The sequence below is a fragment of the Hippoglossus hippoglossus genome, chromosome 24, assembly GCF_009819705.1.
Source record: "Hippoglossus hippoglossus isolate fHipHip1 chromosome 24, fHipHip1.pri, whole genome shotgun sequence".
Taxonomy (NCBI): Eukaryota; Metazoa; Chordata; class Actinopteri; order Pleuronectiformes; family Pleuronectidae; genus Hippoglossus; species Hippoglossus hippoglossus.
The window spans coordinates 14704498-14720614 of NC_047174.1; the positions used below are offsets into that span (position 1 = coordinate 14704498).

The 16117-nt window shown below is 42.6% G+C and overlaps 1 protein-coding gene across 9 annotated transcripts; it reads right to left on the reverse strand.

Moving 5' to 3' along the window:
• Positions 1 to 138: 138 nt before the first annotated feature.
• Positions 139 to 15681, reverse strand: agbl5 (ATP/GTP binding protein-like 5). 9 transcript variants are annotated; one of them, XM_034580071.1, is made up of 18 exons: positions 15494 to 15638; positions 14646 to 14674; positions 14119 to 14393; positions 13344 to 13515; positions 13001 to 13167; positions 12655 to 12832; positions 11959 to 12137; positions 10883 to 11414; positions 10617 to 10786; positions 8597 to 8732; positions 8171 to 8388; positions 7887 to 8092; positions 7093 to 7269; positions 2891 to 3033; positions 2704 to 2756; positions 2385 to 2581; positions 1486 to 1619; positions 139 to 1389 (listed from the first exon to the last, which is right to left on the reverse strand). In XM_034580071.1, exons 3-18 carry the CDS (start codon positions 14331 to 14333, stop codon positions 1312 to 1314), a joined length of 2955 nt encoding a protein of 984 aa, XP_034435962.1. In that variant the 5' UTR covers positions 14334 to 14393; positions 14646 to 14674; positions 15494 to 15638; the 3' UTR covers positions 139 to 1311. The 9 variants fall into 9 exon arrangements, with proteins under 9 accessions (XP_034435962.1, XP_034435961.1, XP_034435965.1 ...); XM_034580070.1 differs by having other exon boundaries at positions 14119 to 14417; positions 14620 to 14674; XM_034580073.1 differs by having other exon boundaries at positions 696 to 1389; positions 7887 to 8089; positions 14119 to 14417; positions 14620 to 14674; positions 15494 to 15664.
• Positions 15682 to 16117: the final 436 nt, after the last annotated feature.

Consider the following 16117-nt stretch of genomic DNA (forward strand, 5'->3'; position numbering starts at 1 on the left):
CACAGCACATGATATATAGATTGTTATTGAATTGTGCAAAATTGAAAGCATGCAATGTTTATTTCAAGAATATTCATGCTTCAAGTTTTTAACATTGTATAATCTACATCAGGTTGCCTTATTTATCTAAAATATGTCAATATATTTATATATATCTTATATATCTTGCCCAATGCTCATAAAAGTATTAACCCACCTTTGGAATCTTTCATGTATCAACTTTGGACTCAAGCCTCTCCTGTTACTCTGACTTTATGTGTATTTGGGGGAAAAGAGCCTCATGTTACAGCTCTCTTGTACTTCACATTTCCTCTGGGACCTCTCTGTAGTCTGCTGCTTTCATTTGACCCTCCAGCTCCACAAGCCTCCAAGGTCCCGCTGCAGAGAAGCTTTCTCACCACATGACACGGCCCCCCCACCTGGCTCCATATGTTTTGGTGGCCTCCCCCATTAATGTCATTTTCACATAGATGCTGTGATGTAGATTGTGCAGCTGTCCCACATCTCTTCTTATTGACTGTCCTCTCTGGAGCGTGGCTGCCTGGACCGTCCAGATACATGTGTATTTTTCATAAATGATTTGCTACATACAGCTCTACAACTCAAACTACATTTTGACGATTACTTTATAAGTTGACATTTCAGTTTCTTCTCTGTCGACCAATGTGGTAAAATAAATCATGAGTGAAACAAGGTGAATTAATACCTTTTATGGGCATCGTCTTCAAACCACAAACAACTTTTGGAATCATTACATTAAATTCACACTTCACTCACACGTTTGCCTCTAAATACAGAAAGGAAATTAAAGAGGTTGTAAAGGTGACATGGTACATTTTTACTAAGTGGCTAAAATGTTACAGTATATTCATCAGTGCATAGTTATATTGGTCAGATTGCGTTTTTCTTTTTGTGTGAGGAGCATAAGGAAAACACAAAATGTGAGGTACAGTGATAGTAACCGAAATGTTTTAAAGATATTTCAAGTCTATGGCTCTTGTTCAGTTTGATCGCTGAATTGGGGAAAGCGTGTGCCTTTCCCCTGCCACAACACTGATGTGGTGTCATCGAGCAAGGCACTTCAGCCTCTCCAGGAACCTGCTCATGAGTTGTACTGAGCAGCTCCTTGGTATGATTATGTTGAAGAGCATGGATGCACGCTCAGGATACTGAATATATTCAGACAAAAACAAAGTATTTCACATTAGGATGCTCCATGATAAAATGTCCTCTCCTGAAGTTCTAAATGGTTTTGATCACAATTTGGTCCAGTACACACAAAGCGCCTCCTCCTCCTCTTCTGTGCAGTTCCTAGGCTTTTCCACACAGGGTCACTGTGTCACACATGTTCACAGGCTCAGGCAGAGGCATCGCTGGAGGTTCCTCAACCTTCGAAGACATCATGCATGGTTCAGTCATTCATTTGTCTCACTAGAATGTGGTATTTTGTTCTATTTGATATAAAAGGTGCATATATGTCTGTACCTGTTTCAGTATTTCATCCACCTCAGGTGCAGTTTCTATGATATCACTGCATGTGTAGTGTAAACTCCTGTCGGTGCTCTTCTTTATTAGGGCTTTCGAGGCCAGCTGTATGGCACCGTCTTTCCCCGATACACCTGCAGAGTGAAATCAAACATGGGCTCTTAAAAAGTCTAAAATTCAATAATCTGGATTGTGGGTTTTTAAAAGTCTTAAATATGTTAAAATGGTACATACTAGCTCTTAAATACTTTCAGGTAGGTCCAGATTATGTTAACATTGCTACTTCTGCTTAATTTTTGTTAAGATAAATGTTTTGACTTCCCTCTTTCCAGTGTGTAATCTTCACATATACACAGTTAACGTAACTTGCCTTGGCTGTGGGAAAGATAAGGTTACCTACAGTCCCTGGTTGTAGTTTGTGAGTTAACATGACTATTAAAGGGTTATTCTCTACTAGGTTACTTCACCTTATCTTCAATTGTGGGGACGTGGGACTCGGATATTCCCTCATATTGGTTATACTTGATATAGATTTTTAGAAAAGTCTTAAAGAGTCTTATTTTACTTGTTGGAACCTGCAGAGACTTTTGAACATTATGAAACAATGAGAAATATCATCTGTGATGCCTGTATTGGGAGTCATCCGTTAATCTAGCTTAAGTGGTAAAAGTATACAAATGGGATCAGCAGTTTAGAAAACGTAAAGTTGGAAGCCATGAAGCTAAAACAATGAGCTTCAAGACAGTACGGGACTAACAGGAATTGCAGAGTAGACTAATAACTCTTTTTGGGTTCATGACAATTTCTTTTTGCACCCATTTGATCCACTCAATAAATACTGATCAATGCACATTTTAAGTCATGTAAAAAATCCATCTTTTCTTAGAATGTATACATGCCTGACAGCGACAGGTGCCGTTGGAGACCTGGTCTGAGCAGCTTCCAGACTTTCATGGTGGCCGACTCATCTTTTTGTCCAGGTAAGGATGCATTATTTCTAAAGGGGGTTGTTTTACTGTCGCGTGGGGGGGAAGGGACGTCAGTCGACCCCATCCTCCGAATGGCGACGCGGCTCACTTGAGGCTGCAGGTCACACCTGGGCAGGCAACAAAGAGGTTAACATTCTCACCACTCATATAAAAAAAAAAATCATTGCAAGAAGAGGGCTACTATATATTACATGCAGATGGGTAATCTCATTATCACAGATGCACTCACTTGCTGAATTTGATAGAGGAAAGGATGTGATCAGGTCCCGAGTCTTTAGCAGCCTGTGACAGAAGGAGATATTAAAGTGGGACTTTGTAAACCTGTATGTTGTATATATGATGTTATAGAAAAACATGTAATATGAGACAGTGAGGAGAATTTGCTCTGTGTGAGGGAGCCAGCTAAGTCAGCTAACCTCTTTACAGGCCTCTGTGGAATGACGAGTGACCGTTAGAGTTCGGCACCCTCTCCCCACCCGGCCAGGACGCATGGGGAAAGGCATTCTGGACAAACCCTCTGAACCGGGTCCACCAGCCTGAGAGTCTGGACAGCTGAGGCCTGTTAACCAGATGAAGGGAACATGAATAAAGGGGGTAAAACACAACAGGGGGAAGGAGAAACAGTGGGTGGTAACTGAGTAACACCACATTCAAAGACGGACATTATTTAAGGACAAAAACGAGGAGGGAATTTAAGTATTTTGAATTAAGTACAAATGTTACACATATTATTTGCATAAAAACATTTTTTGACCTGTTTGTTGCCAAGTGCAACTCTACATGCAAGCTACTAAATAAAGATTACACACAACAGAGTGGATTGAGAGCAGAGGACTCACACAGATGTTGCTTCACAAAAGGATAGTTTTTATTCCAGAGGTTAAACAGAGAGGCGATAAAGGACAGCAGCACATTCAAGAAGGTGATACACAGACAAACACTTATGTCTGGTATAGAAGGTTAGCACCACATTGAAGGAAAAAAACAACATTCTCATTGAGGAGTGTAAATCAGAAAGACCGAGATGAGAACGTGATGATGCATACAGTGCGTTTTCTCCATTTGTGTTATTCTGTGTGAAGGTATTTAAGCTTTAACAAGTGGGAAACAGGACATCAGAGTTCACAGTGAGAAAGCAGAATAAAACTACAGTGCACTCATGTTGCAGGGCACTCGTCTGAACCGAAAGCCCCTTGTACATAGCTCCCACTGCTGAATGAAGTGGGCATACAGAGAAGTCATCAACGTAGTGATATCAAAAGGAGTGAGACATTAATGTTGCCAAAGCACAAAATGACAATCACATTTTCAGAGGGTTGTTTTCACTTCTAACATGTTCTCAAAGTGGCTTCTCTTTCAACTCTTTTCATCTATAGCTGCTTTCAGACCTGCACCGAAGTCCGGACATTTGGCTGAAATTGTCCAAAGGGGCTGTATGTGAGAATGCTAATGTCCGAGTCAGCTGCTAAGGACATTTTCTGGAACGTTTTAACTTCCGGTCCCTCAGTAAAATGGCCGCAAAATGTCTGAGGCCGTGTGAGAATAAGGCAGGAAAATGTCAGGAAAAATCACAGCCAGCGAGCGGGCATGTTGATGATGTTGCTCATACGAGATGGACGCAAAACTGGAAGAATACAAATATCTCTGGATAAAAAAAATTTACGTAGAAGACGCCAACGGAGACTTGGAAAGACGATGAGATTTGAGAGCTTTTCAGGGCCGGTGTTGACGTGCTGTAAACAAAAACAAGATTTTTACTTTGGAATTTAAGTCCTGCTTCCTGCATGCTCTATGCGTGACATTTTCATGCTGTTGTGAATGCATCTGACATCGGCACAATCTCCTGCTGTATTTTTCACATGTGAAGGCAAATGTTCTGATCCAATTTTCTGGACATTTTCTGGAGCTCACAGTTTACGTAAGAGAGCATAGTGCTGCTCATATTCAAAGTCTTAAATATGCCAATTTAACTTAATATCCAATGATTAATTGCAGTTGTATTTTATTTAACACGGTTTAGGCCTGACTACTGGAAATACCACTGAATTATAAGTTTTCTATTTTTCCTTTCGCGTTGCAGGTTTTCTGGTTAAACTGGATGAGCACAGCCTCCTAAATCTACTGTTTACAACAGAACAAGGCACACCATGACAACAATGCTGGAACAGACAATAGCTACAGTCAATGGTCTGGTTACTCAGCTGCTAGTGAAACCTCTCCACATCACAGACATCCCACCTCTGCATCTTCAGAGCACCTAGAATGGCTGGTCCTAACAACACAGACCATCATCAAGTAGTTGAATAACAGCACACAAAACTGGATTACAGACAAATTACCATAATTCCAAGATTTTTCTTTTGAGTCTTACATATCGACCAAGACAACGAGATCACTTCTCACCTCTGCTAACCACAAAATATATTCACTTTGACCATCGTCAGCTCACTACACACCTGTCAAATTCAATTTACACAAATAAAACACACAGATGCGTTTGAATAAATAATGATCGGCTCTATGAAACAAGTAATAAAATGTAAGACTCTACTCTTTATTTACACTGAAAACAATATTGGAATCTTATTAGAAAATTCTTAACACTTGCCAGCTTTGACTGAGCCGCACAGTTAGAACAAACAAATAGTATTAAATGATATTGCTTGTCGGCAGCTGCATGACGAATCCAACCCTTCTTTTTTTACAACACCTTGGTTCCACCATCCATGCAGATTTTAAGCCAGTGATGGTCCACATGAGGATTCTGGCTGTAGGCTACTCTGTGAATATCATGATGTCAGGACCAAGACTGGGCCGACACTGGAATGATACAGGTTTCATAACATTTCATCACAGAAATGAGGCTCTAATTTGCACACAAACATGAAACAAGAGGCCTTTTAAATGTGATTTTCAGTCACAAGAAATTTAAATATTTACAACAGAATGTTAAGTTCAACTGAGAACTCACTCACAGTGTAACTAAGGCTTTGTTCAGACCTGGTATTGACACATGGCATTAAATTAATAGCCCTTTAAAATGCATCCTGAATGCAAATAAACATGGATGCCATTCGTATTTGTCATGACCAAATTATATATTTTTTACCCGGTCTGAATTTGCAGATGTGTGTGCATGTGTGTGTTGGCACAGGCCAGAAAGAGAGAGAGAGAGAGCGAGCAGGGTCAGGACAGACCTGATTGGTGGCTCTGCTAGGAAGAGAGATTTTACCAATTTAAGTAAAGTATCAGTCATTATGTGGCGGGCAGAGTTGATATTGTGGCCACAAACAATTCAACATAAGGACAGTGTAGAGGGTTAGAGGCCATGAGCTGAGTAAGTGGTCCTTCATATGTGGACCAGGGCGCATTTGACCACCACTGACTGTTGTGATCGGATCACTCCAGACAGATGTGAATACCAGGTCTGAACAGTTTCTATGACTTGACGATGTGATCGGCCTGCGACTTGCACCTTTTTTTTTCTTTTTTACATATAATCACCACAGAGTGAAATACAAAGACACTGAGAAAAGAAACAATGGATCAGAAAGTGTTTAAAACGATTTTACGGAGACAGAGGGCACACAATGTTCTGCAAACCCTGTTTCTTAAAATTAAATAAAACCAATAAATTATAAATTATAATAAAGTGCAACATGGCGAAAGTAATTCATGTTGTAGCTTATAATGAGCAACTGTGAAAGAGAGAATATTTAAAAACAATTTCCCAAATGTCATCACAGTAACATGGTAATTCCTCTTAGGTTATTAGTTAACAGACTGAAAAAGAGACTTACTCAATGTAATGTAATGTAATCCATCAGTATAATATTCATAATATTAATGTATAATGTACTGATAATATCTACTGTATATCGGGTGTGCAAGGGCACAATGGAAAACATGAGCCAAAGCAACTGCCTCTCTTTGCTACACATTCACACTGACGGGTCTGAAACCACTAACTCCACAGAACTATGTCACAGGGGTGTGTGTTACACAATGCTCGATTTAAGGTCGATAACGAAAGGAAAAAACAATTCAGTCATAAATTTGACACTCGCATTCTCTATTGTCTTCATTATCTGAAGGTGCTAATACTGCAGATATGTGTAATACTGCAGATATGTGTAATGATGCAGATATGTGTAATGATGCGAAGGAGAAAAAAACTACCATATCAGAGGAAAAGGTGAGAAGAGCTAGCACCAATGATGTTTCAGTCACACAATTACACACACATTCAGACACACACACACACACACACACAACAGTGATTTGCACTTGTTTAGCCTCCAATGAGCACCAGGCAGGTGCAGGTTTCTGGAAAGACAGATATAAATTAACGCACCTCTTATCTGTTACTCGAAGCAATTTTAAAGAGCTTACACTCACTCAAGTCTGCACACACACACAAACACATTCACACACACACACAGACGCAGGCACCCACAGGGTTAGATTCAGTCCTGGGTTGGCCCATTTGGAGTGTTGCTGGCTGGCGGCAGGCTCTGACGGAGCAGGGGGCTCAGTTTGGAGAGCAGCCCTGGGCGGGGCAGAGCCTGCAGGGAGGGGAGCAAGGTGGAGAGGCTGGGGGGCTGGAGGGAGTACAGACCTGTCATACTGACGGAGGCCGGGAGGGGACAGGAGCCCGCCGCACACACTGAGGAAGATGAGGAGGAGGAGGAGGAAGGGGGTGAGTTAGGGGGGCGTGAGGGTGCGTGGCTGTTGCTGGGAGACCGTAGGATGGAGCGGTGGTGGGGGGGACGTCTCTTCTCCTGAGGCTTAGTTTCTACAGAGAGGGAGACACATAACGTACACAGGCTCTAAGACATGCGAGGATTGTCTGGCACGCAAACTTAAAAAGAGCCGTGAACTAAGGCACAGCAGATATTATAATGCTCCGGGGGAGCAAAGTGACGGGATATAGTTAGAATACATGTGTGTTACAGAAAAATTTAACTTTCTCCAACCACACACTCAATTTGGTGCTGGTGACAAAGACCAGGGCTCATTAAAACGTAAATCTAACATTGGAAGGGACAACATACATGCACAAGCAGCAGCAAAGGGGGGAGTCACGCCCAGGTCATGCTGATATTACAGGCCAGAAACATCCAGAACAGGGATCCATTATTTCACGCTTTGGATATAAAAAAATCTGCCTCGCAAATTTAACATCACTGTTATTGTAAACCTGAAACTGTCACAGACACTGACACATCAATCTGGCATCCTAGAAGAACCACACTAGCAACCACCAATATCCATTTACATAAATAATAGTAAAGAGAGATATCAAATGATAGAATATAAGATGTTGAGAGAATAAAAGAGTGGAGTGGAGCAACACCCAGGGAAAGGTGATATGAGACGGCCACCACTAAGAGAGCTGAGAGATCAGCTTACCTCTGACTGGCCCGAGTGTCTTGTTGCCTCCACGTCCGCTTGTGTGCGTGCTGTTGTGCTGCGAGTGAGTTCGGGGTGGAGGGCAGCCAAAAGTAAAGCTCGGGGAGTTGTGCATCTTGGGGGAGGGCGTCTGGCTGCTGCTACTCTGGCTGTTGCAGCGAACGCGGCTGAGGGTGTTCTCTGATGCTGAGCCAGACAGACAGCTGCCAGGAAAATTTTAAAAAACAACACAAAAGTCAATCAAATGTTTTACTTGTTTTACATGAAAAAGAACTGAAACTCACTTGTTGAAACTCTTTGGCGGGGAAGCCTTGCTGCCGTTGTGGTGTATTCTTGTTGGGGGGTGGGCGTGGCTGTGTGTGTTCAGGCCTTTGGTGTTGCGGACGTGCTTGAGGATCCAGGCTCGGAGATTTGTCAGGCAGCTGTGCTCTGACAGAACCAGCCGCGGCCAAGGGTTAGACTCAACCATGTCCAGGGCTGAGATGGCTACGGCACGCCCCACCTGGTGCACAGCATCACTTGAGTTAACGTAAGAATTGCCTTCTCTTATAATAAGTATTGTTTGCAATAAACAACTGACAGGGAGTCAGTAGTTTAGGATGCACTGCATTAAAAAGTTGTTCATTCTTGCACCCTCCCAAAAACTACAATCCTGTCTGAATGAGATGAGGTACTTGTGCAACAATCTACTCTCGTCTCCGAGTCCTTACCTGTTCAAATATTTCCGGAGTGTATTTTGGGGGAAATGATGGAGGTGGGGGCGGGGTTGCCCGTCCGTTGTCATGGCAGGCAGGTGGGATGGTGTTCATGGTTTTTCCCGTGTTATAGTTGCACTCCAAAGTGTAGCTGTTGACAAGCCGACAACAGCAACATGAGGAACTATACAGCTGTTGTTTTCTGCAATTATTTAATTTAAGCCTGAGCCATGTAAACTGTGAACATACAGTATGTATATATACAGGACTGTCTCAGAAAATTAGAATATTGTGATAAAGTTCTTTATTTTCTGTAATGTAATTAAAAAACAAAAATGTCATGCATTCTGGATTCATTACAAATCAACTGAAATATTGCAAGCCTTTTATTCTTTTAATATTGCTGATTATGGCTTACAGCTTAAGAAAACTCAAAAATCCTATCTCAAAAAATTAGAATATTTCCTCAGACCAAGTAAAAAAAAGATTTATAACAGCAAAACAAAATCAAACATTTGAAAATGTCCATTAATGCACTCAGTACTTGGTTGGGAATCCTTTTGCACGGATTACTGCATCAATGCGGCGTGGCATGGAGGCAATCAGCCTGTGGCATTGCTTAGGGTTTATGGATGCCCAGGATGCTTCAATAGCGGCCTTTAGCTCATTTGCATTGTTGGGTCTGGTGTCTTTCAGCTTCTTCTTCATAATACCCCACAAATTCTCTATGGGGTTCAGGTCAGGGGAATTGGCAGGCCAATCGAGGACAGTAATGCCATGGTCAGTACACCAGTTACTGGTGGTTTTGGCACTGTGGGCAGGTGCCAGATCATGCTGGAAAATGAAATCCTCATCTCCATAGAGCTTTTCAGCAGACGGAAGCATGTAGTGCTCTAAAATCTCTTGGTACACAGCTGCATTTACTCTGGACTTGATGAAACACAGTGGACCAACACCAGCAGCTGACATGGCTCCCCAAACCATCACTGACTGTGGGAACTTCACACTGGATTTCAAGCAACTTGGATTTTGCTCCTCTCCAGCCTTTCTCCAGACTCTGGCGCCTTGACTTCCAAATGAAATACAACACTTGCTTTCGTCTGAAAAGAGGACTTTGGACCACTCTGCAACTGTCCAGTGCTTCTTTTCCATAGCCCAAGTCAGACGCTTCTTCCGTTGTCTTGAGTTCAGAAGTGGCTTGACCATGGGAATACGGCTATTGTAGCCCATTTCCCGGACACGTCTGTGAACAGTGGCTTTTGATACCTGGACTCCAGCTTCAGTCCACTGTCTTTGAAGCTCCCCCAAATTCTGGAAGCGACCCTTCTTCACAATGCTGTTAAGGCTGCGGTCATCTCTCTTGGTTGTGCAGCGTTTCCTGCCACATTTCCCCCTTCCAACAGACTTTTTGTGGATGTGCTTTGAAACTGCACTCTGTGAACAGCTTGCTCTTTGAGAAATTTCTTTTTGTGTCTTACCCTCCTGATGGAGGGTGTCAATGATGGTCCTCTGGACAGCAGTCAGATCAGCAGTCTTCCCCATACTTGTGATTTAGTTTACTGAACCAAGCTGAGTGTTTTTCAAGGCTCAGGAAACCCTTGCAGGTGTTTCGAGTTAATTAGACGATTCAAGTGATTAGTTGAATACCCTACTAGTATACTTTTTCATGATATTCTAATATTTAGAGATAGGATATTTGAGTTTTCTTAAGCTGTAAGCCATAATCAGCAATATTAAAAGAATAAAAGGCTTGCAATATTTCAGTTGATTTGTAATGAATCCAGAATGCATGACATTTTTGTTTTTTTAATTGCATTACAGAAAATAAAGAACTTTATCACAATATTCTAATTTTCTGAGACAGTCCTGTAGATCCAAGACTAACAAAGGAACAATTACTCTTCCCGGCTTTTCTCAAAACGTTTGAATCTTCAAAGCCCATTAGAGTTTTGTATATAGATGAAAAACTGTTATATCGGAAGTGACTACACCGTACAACCACTGTTTACGTGCTGTGTATCTGTTAAAGTCTCACCTGTGAAGCAGCCCTATGGCCTTGTGCATGGCCACCCGCCCGCTGCCTTCTTTAGACTGCCCATCTCTCTTGTCCCGAGCGTACATGTTCTTCTCCGAGAAGTTACAACCAAGGAATTCAAAGTGAGCAGAGTTAACCGCAATCAGCCTCGGGTACAGCATGTTCTCTACCTGCAGACAGAAAGAATATAACTTAATATCATTTAATATGAATCCAAAAAGATTCCAAGAGAATGGTTAGATTGAATAAATAAAATCATCTTTAACCTGCTGGCTCTCATCAGAAAGGCTGTTCCCATACATGAAACATCCGCGTTTGGAGGCGTGGCCATGTAAGTCCACATAATATGCCACACCTCCCTCCTGGGGTGGAACCGATTCCTGCTCCTCCACCAGGGGGACTGTTTCTTCTGCAGTAACAGAGGCTACAGTGTCTGGGGAGCTTGATGAGCTTTTCGGCTCTTCTTTCCCCATCTCCGTGTTCACCCAGACGTTTTCCTCCGTCACCATGGGAACTTCCGGCTGCGCAGGATTTGCATCTTTCTCAGCAACTCGTTGGTTCAAGCTGATTTCAGGAGCGGTGGGGGGAGGGGCAGGGTGTTGATTGGAGGGTTTGGTGTTGAGGGGAGTGGTGTGTGTGTTTGTAACGTTGTTGTTGTGCGTGCTGCACTGCGTTTTGTGCAAGCGGTTGTGTGTGTGGTGGTGGAGCAACAGTGTTTTGGCTGCGTAGATGGATGGGTGCAGCTCAGGGATGGGGTTCAGGTATTGTCTGTTCAAGTTCACTCCTCTGGAATCAGTCCTGCACAACAGAGACGGAACGTTTTTTCATTAAAAAAAACAGGCCTTTCTAACATTGATGACTGAACACAGCAGAAGCCCTTCTACACGTTTTTCCTGTGTAAATCAGCATCAGTTAGTGCTGAGCTATTCTGGTATACTTATAACATGCTGGTGTTTGTTTGAAGAGCAGATGGTACAGGTGCTATTTTTAGATACACATCATTCCAGGGGTTTGGTGATCAAAAGAAGAAGCAGAGACCTTCATACCTAAAACCTGATAACCTGCAACTGCTGAAATGACAAACATGTCTCATTCAACCAGGCTCTTCTGACACCCTTATGACCAACAGTGCATTTACGTACTCACTGTGGAACCGGGTTACAGATTCTTAAACATCATATATAAGAGAAAACGACGCAGTTGTAGTGTCACCAAGCCACCGTGCTACAAGCTACACAAACTTTACAAGAAACAAAAAGTGGATCATGAGTTAAATGCAAATCATGTGATCACAAAACAAATAATTTAAATTGCGCTTATCTGACAGAGTCAACATTCTTACCTGTAGTGTCCGCGGACAACCCCGTCTGGGTTGAGCATGGGAATGAGCTTGAACACAAACATGCTCCGAAGTGCATGAGCACGTGGGTCGTCTCTTCGTAGGATAAAGTTCAAGAAACCGTTAAACACAAAGGATGAGGGAGTCTCCCCTGGGTGCACCCGACTGCTGAGGAAAAACACCTGCAGGCACACAAAAATACCAATGATCAGCTTCATCACTTTGACGTTATTGGGTGATTCCACATCAGCCTCAGGCTACATCGATACCAATTTTTAAAACAGCATTTTAAAACGAAAACAGTCTCCAACCACATGAGTGTTTTAGCTCCATGACAGTAGTAATCCCCATCCACAGTAACACACCTGAAAATGCATACAACAAGACCATTCACGTACACTGGGAGCAATGTAAACAGGAAGCAGATTTTCATTTCTGCAGCTGGTTTCTTAGTTGCAAAAAATACCACCAACAAGAAAAAGCTAAGGTGAAAAATAAGAGCAGGTACTTCTTTTCTTGGACTGACAAGGTGGAAGTGGTAGTAAGTGTTGGAAACATCTGATTACCAGTGGTGAATGCTTTAAAACTATAATATATTAGGGTGGCTGCAGCCTGAGTCTTCAGTGTAAAATCATCAAAGCCATAAAAGGTGTAATATTACAGCAGAGAATACAGTTTGTATGTATAACTGAGTGATACCCTTTTGTTGGGGAAGCGATGTGGTCTTGGAGTGTTGGTGTCGGGAAACAGCTTCGGCAGACGGGGTTCTCGCTCCTCCTGCATCCCGCTGCAGTTGGTCACAGTGAGCAGGTCCACCCTGTTGCCATCTAGAGAGTGGCACAGCAACTCCCGATGATAATACACACTGGCCGGTGCACTGGCAGAGAGAACAGGCAAGGTGAGAGATTGCAAGGGAGTGAACGATGGTAGAAAAGAGACAGGCGCAAAAAACAGCCAATAAGTCATTGGTCATTTTACTTATAAAAAAACAGTATGAAATGTCAGGTACTGCTTGTATTATAGGGGTGAGTTGTAATCGTTGTACCTGCTTGGATTGAGATGAGCAGCATTGGGGTGGCTCGCATCCAACTGCTGCAGCATCTCCTGACACTCAGTGTAGGAGAATGGAAAGCAGAAGGAGAAGTAGGTGGTTGCCCCTCGCACCTCTGACAGCCGGTGAGTGAATGAGAGGATGAACTGGTTATCTAGTATCTGGAAAGTGACAGAAGAAAGGAGGAGGAGAGATATTATTAGAAAGATAATTGTAGCTAGTCAAAAAAGTCAGACTGACGACACTCTGCCTCAATGGCTCCTGGTGCCCACATCCTCTGCCTGACAGCCTCTGAGTGCGTTTGTGTGTGTGTGTGTGTGTCTGTGTGTTTGTGTACCTCTGATGTGGGTCTTTCTCGGATCCTTTCCCACCGGTTCTTGCCAGGTAAAGTGCGTACAAGAGGAGTCATGCCCTGGCTGTAGAGCTTCCTCTGGTTGTTCATGTTCATCACATTGATCTTCAGTATCTTCCCAGGTGCTGTGCCACGCAAGCTGAAGTAGAACCATGATCTGAAACACAAACAGGAAGCACTATGTATATATAGTATATCTATCACTAATAAAAATACTAGTATAGCCAACAAACACCATATCTAATGTACAAAATCAAAATTAAAGGAAGAAGGCTTACATTTTTTAAGATGGTTTTTTTTACAATGAAAACTTCCTGCACTGCAGTAAATCAAATGTGCAAAGTTGTGTTTGTTGTTTTTCAAAAGTCTTGGTATAATATCGGCTAATTTGCTTTTTCACAGTCTAGTTTCTCTGAGTGGAGAAGGAACGGAGTAGACAGGTTGACAACTCTTTATGTTTAATGTAGACAATGACCCCAAATGTATGAAAGTCAGGTAAAAATTTCACAATTTGGCAAGTGGATGCTAGCAGTTGCTAGTCGCAGCCATACACATAACATATTCATGTTGCTTGCTGCGCCTTGTGTCTTAGAGATTTGCGAACTTTGGTTGATGCTGGACAGTATTGACCAAATCATCACAATAATCAACTAGCCATTGGGAATTCGACCTATGTGTACCATTTCATCCCTGATTACATGTAATGCAGTATACTGGTTGTGTTTACAAATACGTGGTACAAAAGCAGAAGATTTGTTACCTGTTTCCATTCTCATGTTCTGTGCCGGCGCAGTCTGGCTGCGTCCACACATTGAACTCGTAATCAGGGCAAAGGGTTGATCCTGAGGGTGCGCTCCCACTGGAAGTCGTGTCAGAGGCAGGGCTGGAGCTGCCCTTCTCCACTTTCTCCACACGTGCCAGGTTCCCTGAGTCAAACTTGGAGCTGAACACGATGTTACCAATGCGAGTCTCCATGGTTCTGACCCTTCAGCCTCTTTCTTTTTTTTCCTCCCCTCAGGTTCTTTGTGGTGTGCCGGTCACAGGCCTCACACAGACAGCCTGTCAAGGAATCAGAAACATAAAAATGTATAATTTACACTGTGATAAATGGTTCCAACAAACACAGAAAACTCTTTAGTCTGAGAAGGAGCAACCTTGTATTACAATGACACAGATGAATGCTGTTTATCTATGTCAGTAATGAGTGTTTGTATACTAATGAGTGACCTCCCACATCATTAAAAGATCCACCAGGAGTTACCTGTGTTGACGAGACCAGCACGCGGCTCCTTCTGATGGACACGTCAGGCTGTGGTCTGAGTGAAACGGAGGTCACAGAAATCAAGGTGAGGTAGATATTGAAGATAATGTTGTTTACTTCTTCTTCTCATTATTATGATCTCAATAAACTGAGATAATGACTTACAACAATGCAGATATTTGAATTCACATTAAAGACAGTCAACTCTGAACTACAGATAGAGAAGATACAGTAGAGGCACCAAGCCCGAGGAAGCTTCAGTCTAACTAGTATGATCAGAGATAAATAGATGTCATGTAGACGTAGGAGACACAAACACTGGCTTCGTTGCCAAGTCAACACACAACAGCGATCCCCTGAGGCCTTTGACGAAACTACACGCATTGTCAAAACTAAACAATATCCTTCACATTGACGCCACACTATCTGCAGGACCCATTCATCCACCGAACCCCTGCCTCAGAGGAAGTGATGCATGGCTGCTGAACACGTATGAGAGCATGACTGCACCTGTGACATCCTGAAGGATAAAATAATGGCTGCTGTCTGCTTTGAACAACAGCTGACCGACATATGCAGCACAGTCAACGGGGAGGGAAGTGGGGGGGGGCTACAAGGCGATACACTCGACTAACACTGTTAAAATAACAACACGCAAGCTAATGATTAGCACTGTATCCACCCCCCCAGTGTTCATTATCCTTCCACTGAGTCTTAGACAGAGCTAATGACGTTAGCTTCCGTCTCTAAGCTACTGAGGCTAACTTAGCTACCGAGCTAGCAGCCGTTGGTCGAAACGAGTCTTTGCCACAAATGCACGTTTCTTCTTAGTCAACGTGTTCAGCAGCACGAGTGTGTTGACGTGATTATTTACCAGCCTCGGTGGATTATTTTCCATCAGTGTCCATTTTTTGTTTTCAGCGTCCTGTTCAACCCTGGATTCATCGCTCTGTGCGCTGCGTTCAGGTTCCTCTGGAGAAACGAAGGCTGCCTGGAGATGTCCTCTCCTCTCCTCTCCTCTCCTCTCCCGCAGTGTCGCTACAGTTCCTCTCACGCGCTCTGGCTCGGTTCTTTGAGGCAACTTCTGATTCATTCGAGCAAATTGCACGTGTGCAAAACATCAGTTGTCTAGAAAAAACGGAACTGAGTTTATTTTCTGTGAGATTGCCAATCTCTTCACAACTTCTGCACGTTGTTTAACCGTTTCAGTTATCACCTGCAACTTATCAATATAAGATAAGGTAAGGTAAGGTAAGGTAAGATAAGATAAGGGGAGGTAAGGTAAGGTAAGGTAAGGTGAGATAAGATCAGATTTTCTGTATAATTGAGTTTTCCTAGTATATTTTTTACCCACAACAAAGTCTAAATCTTTAGATTTACATTTAACTTAACTGTACAATCTGAATCTAAAACACTCAGGTCCACAATGATATTCAGCTAGACAAAACTAACATTCTTAGTTCAATCACAAAATAGTTGAACAAAACAGATTTGTAAA

Coding starts and splice junctions, on each gene's coding strand:
- agbl5 (XM_034580071.1), bottom strand. CDS start 14,333: ATGGAGACTCGCATTGGTAACATCGTGTTCAGCTCCAAGTTTGACTCA. Junction 2,582..2,703: donor TCCTCTATCAAATTCAGCAA/GTGAGTGCATCT, acceptor TTGCCTGCCCAG/GTGTGACCTGCAGCCTCAAG. Junction 1,620..2,384: donor ACGGCACCTGTCGCTGTCAG/GCATGTATACAT, acceptor TTCACTCTGCAG/GTGTATCGGGGAAAGACGGT.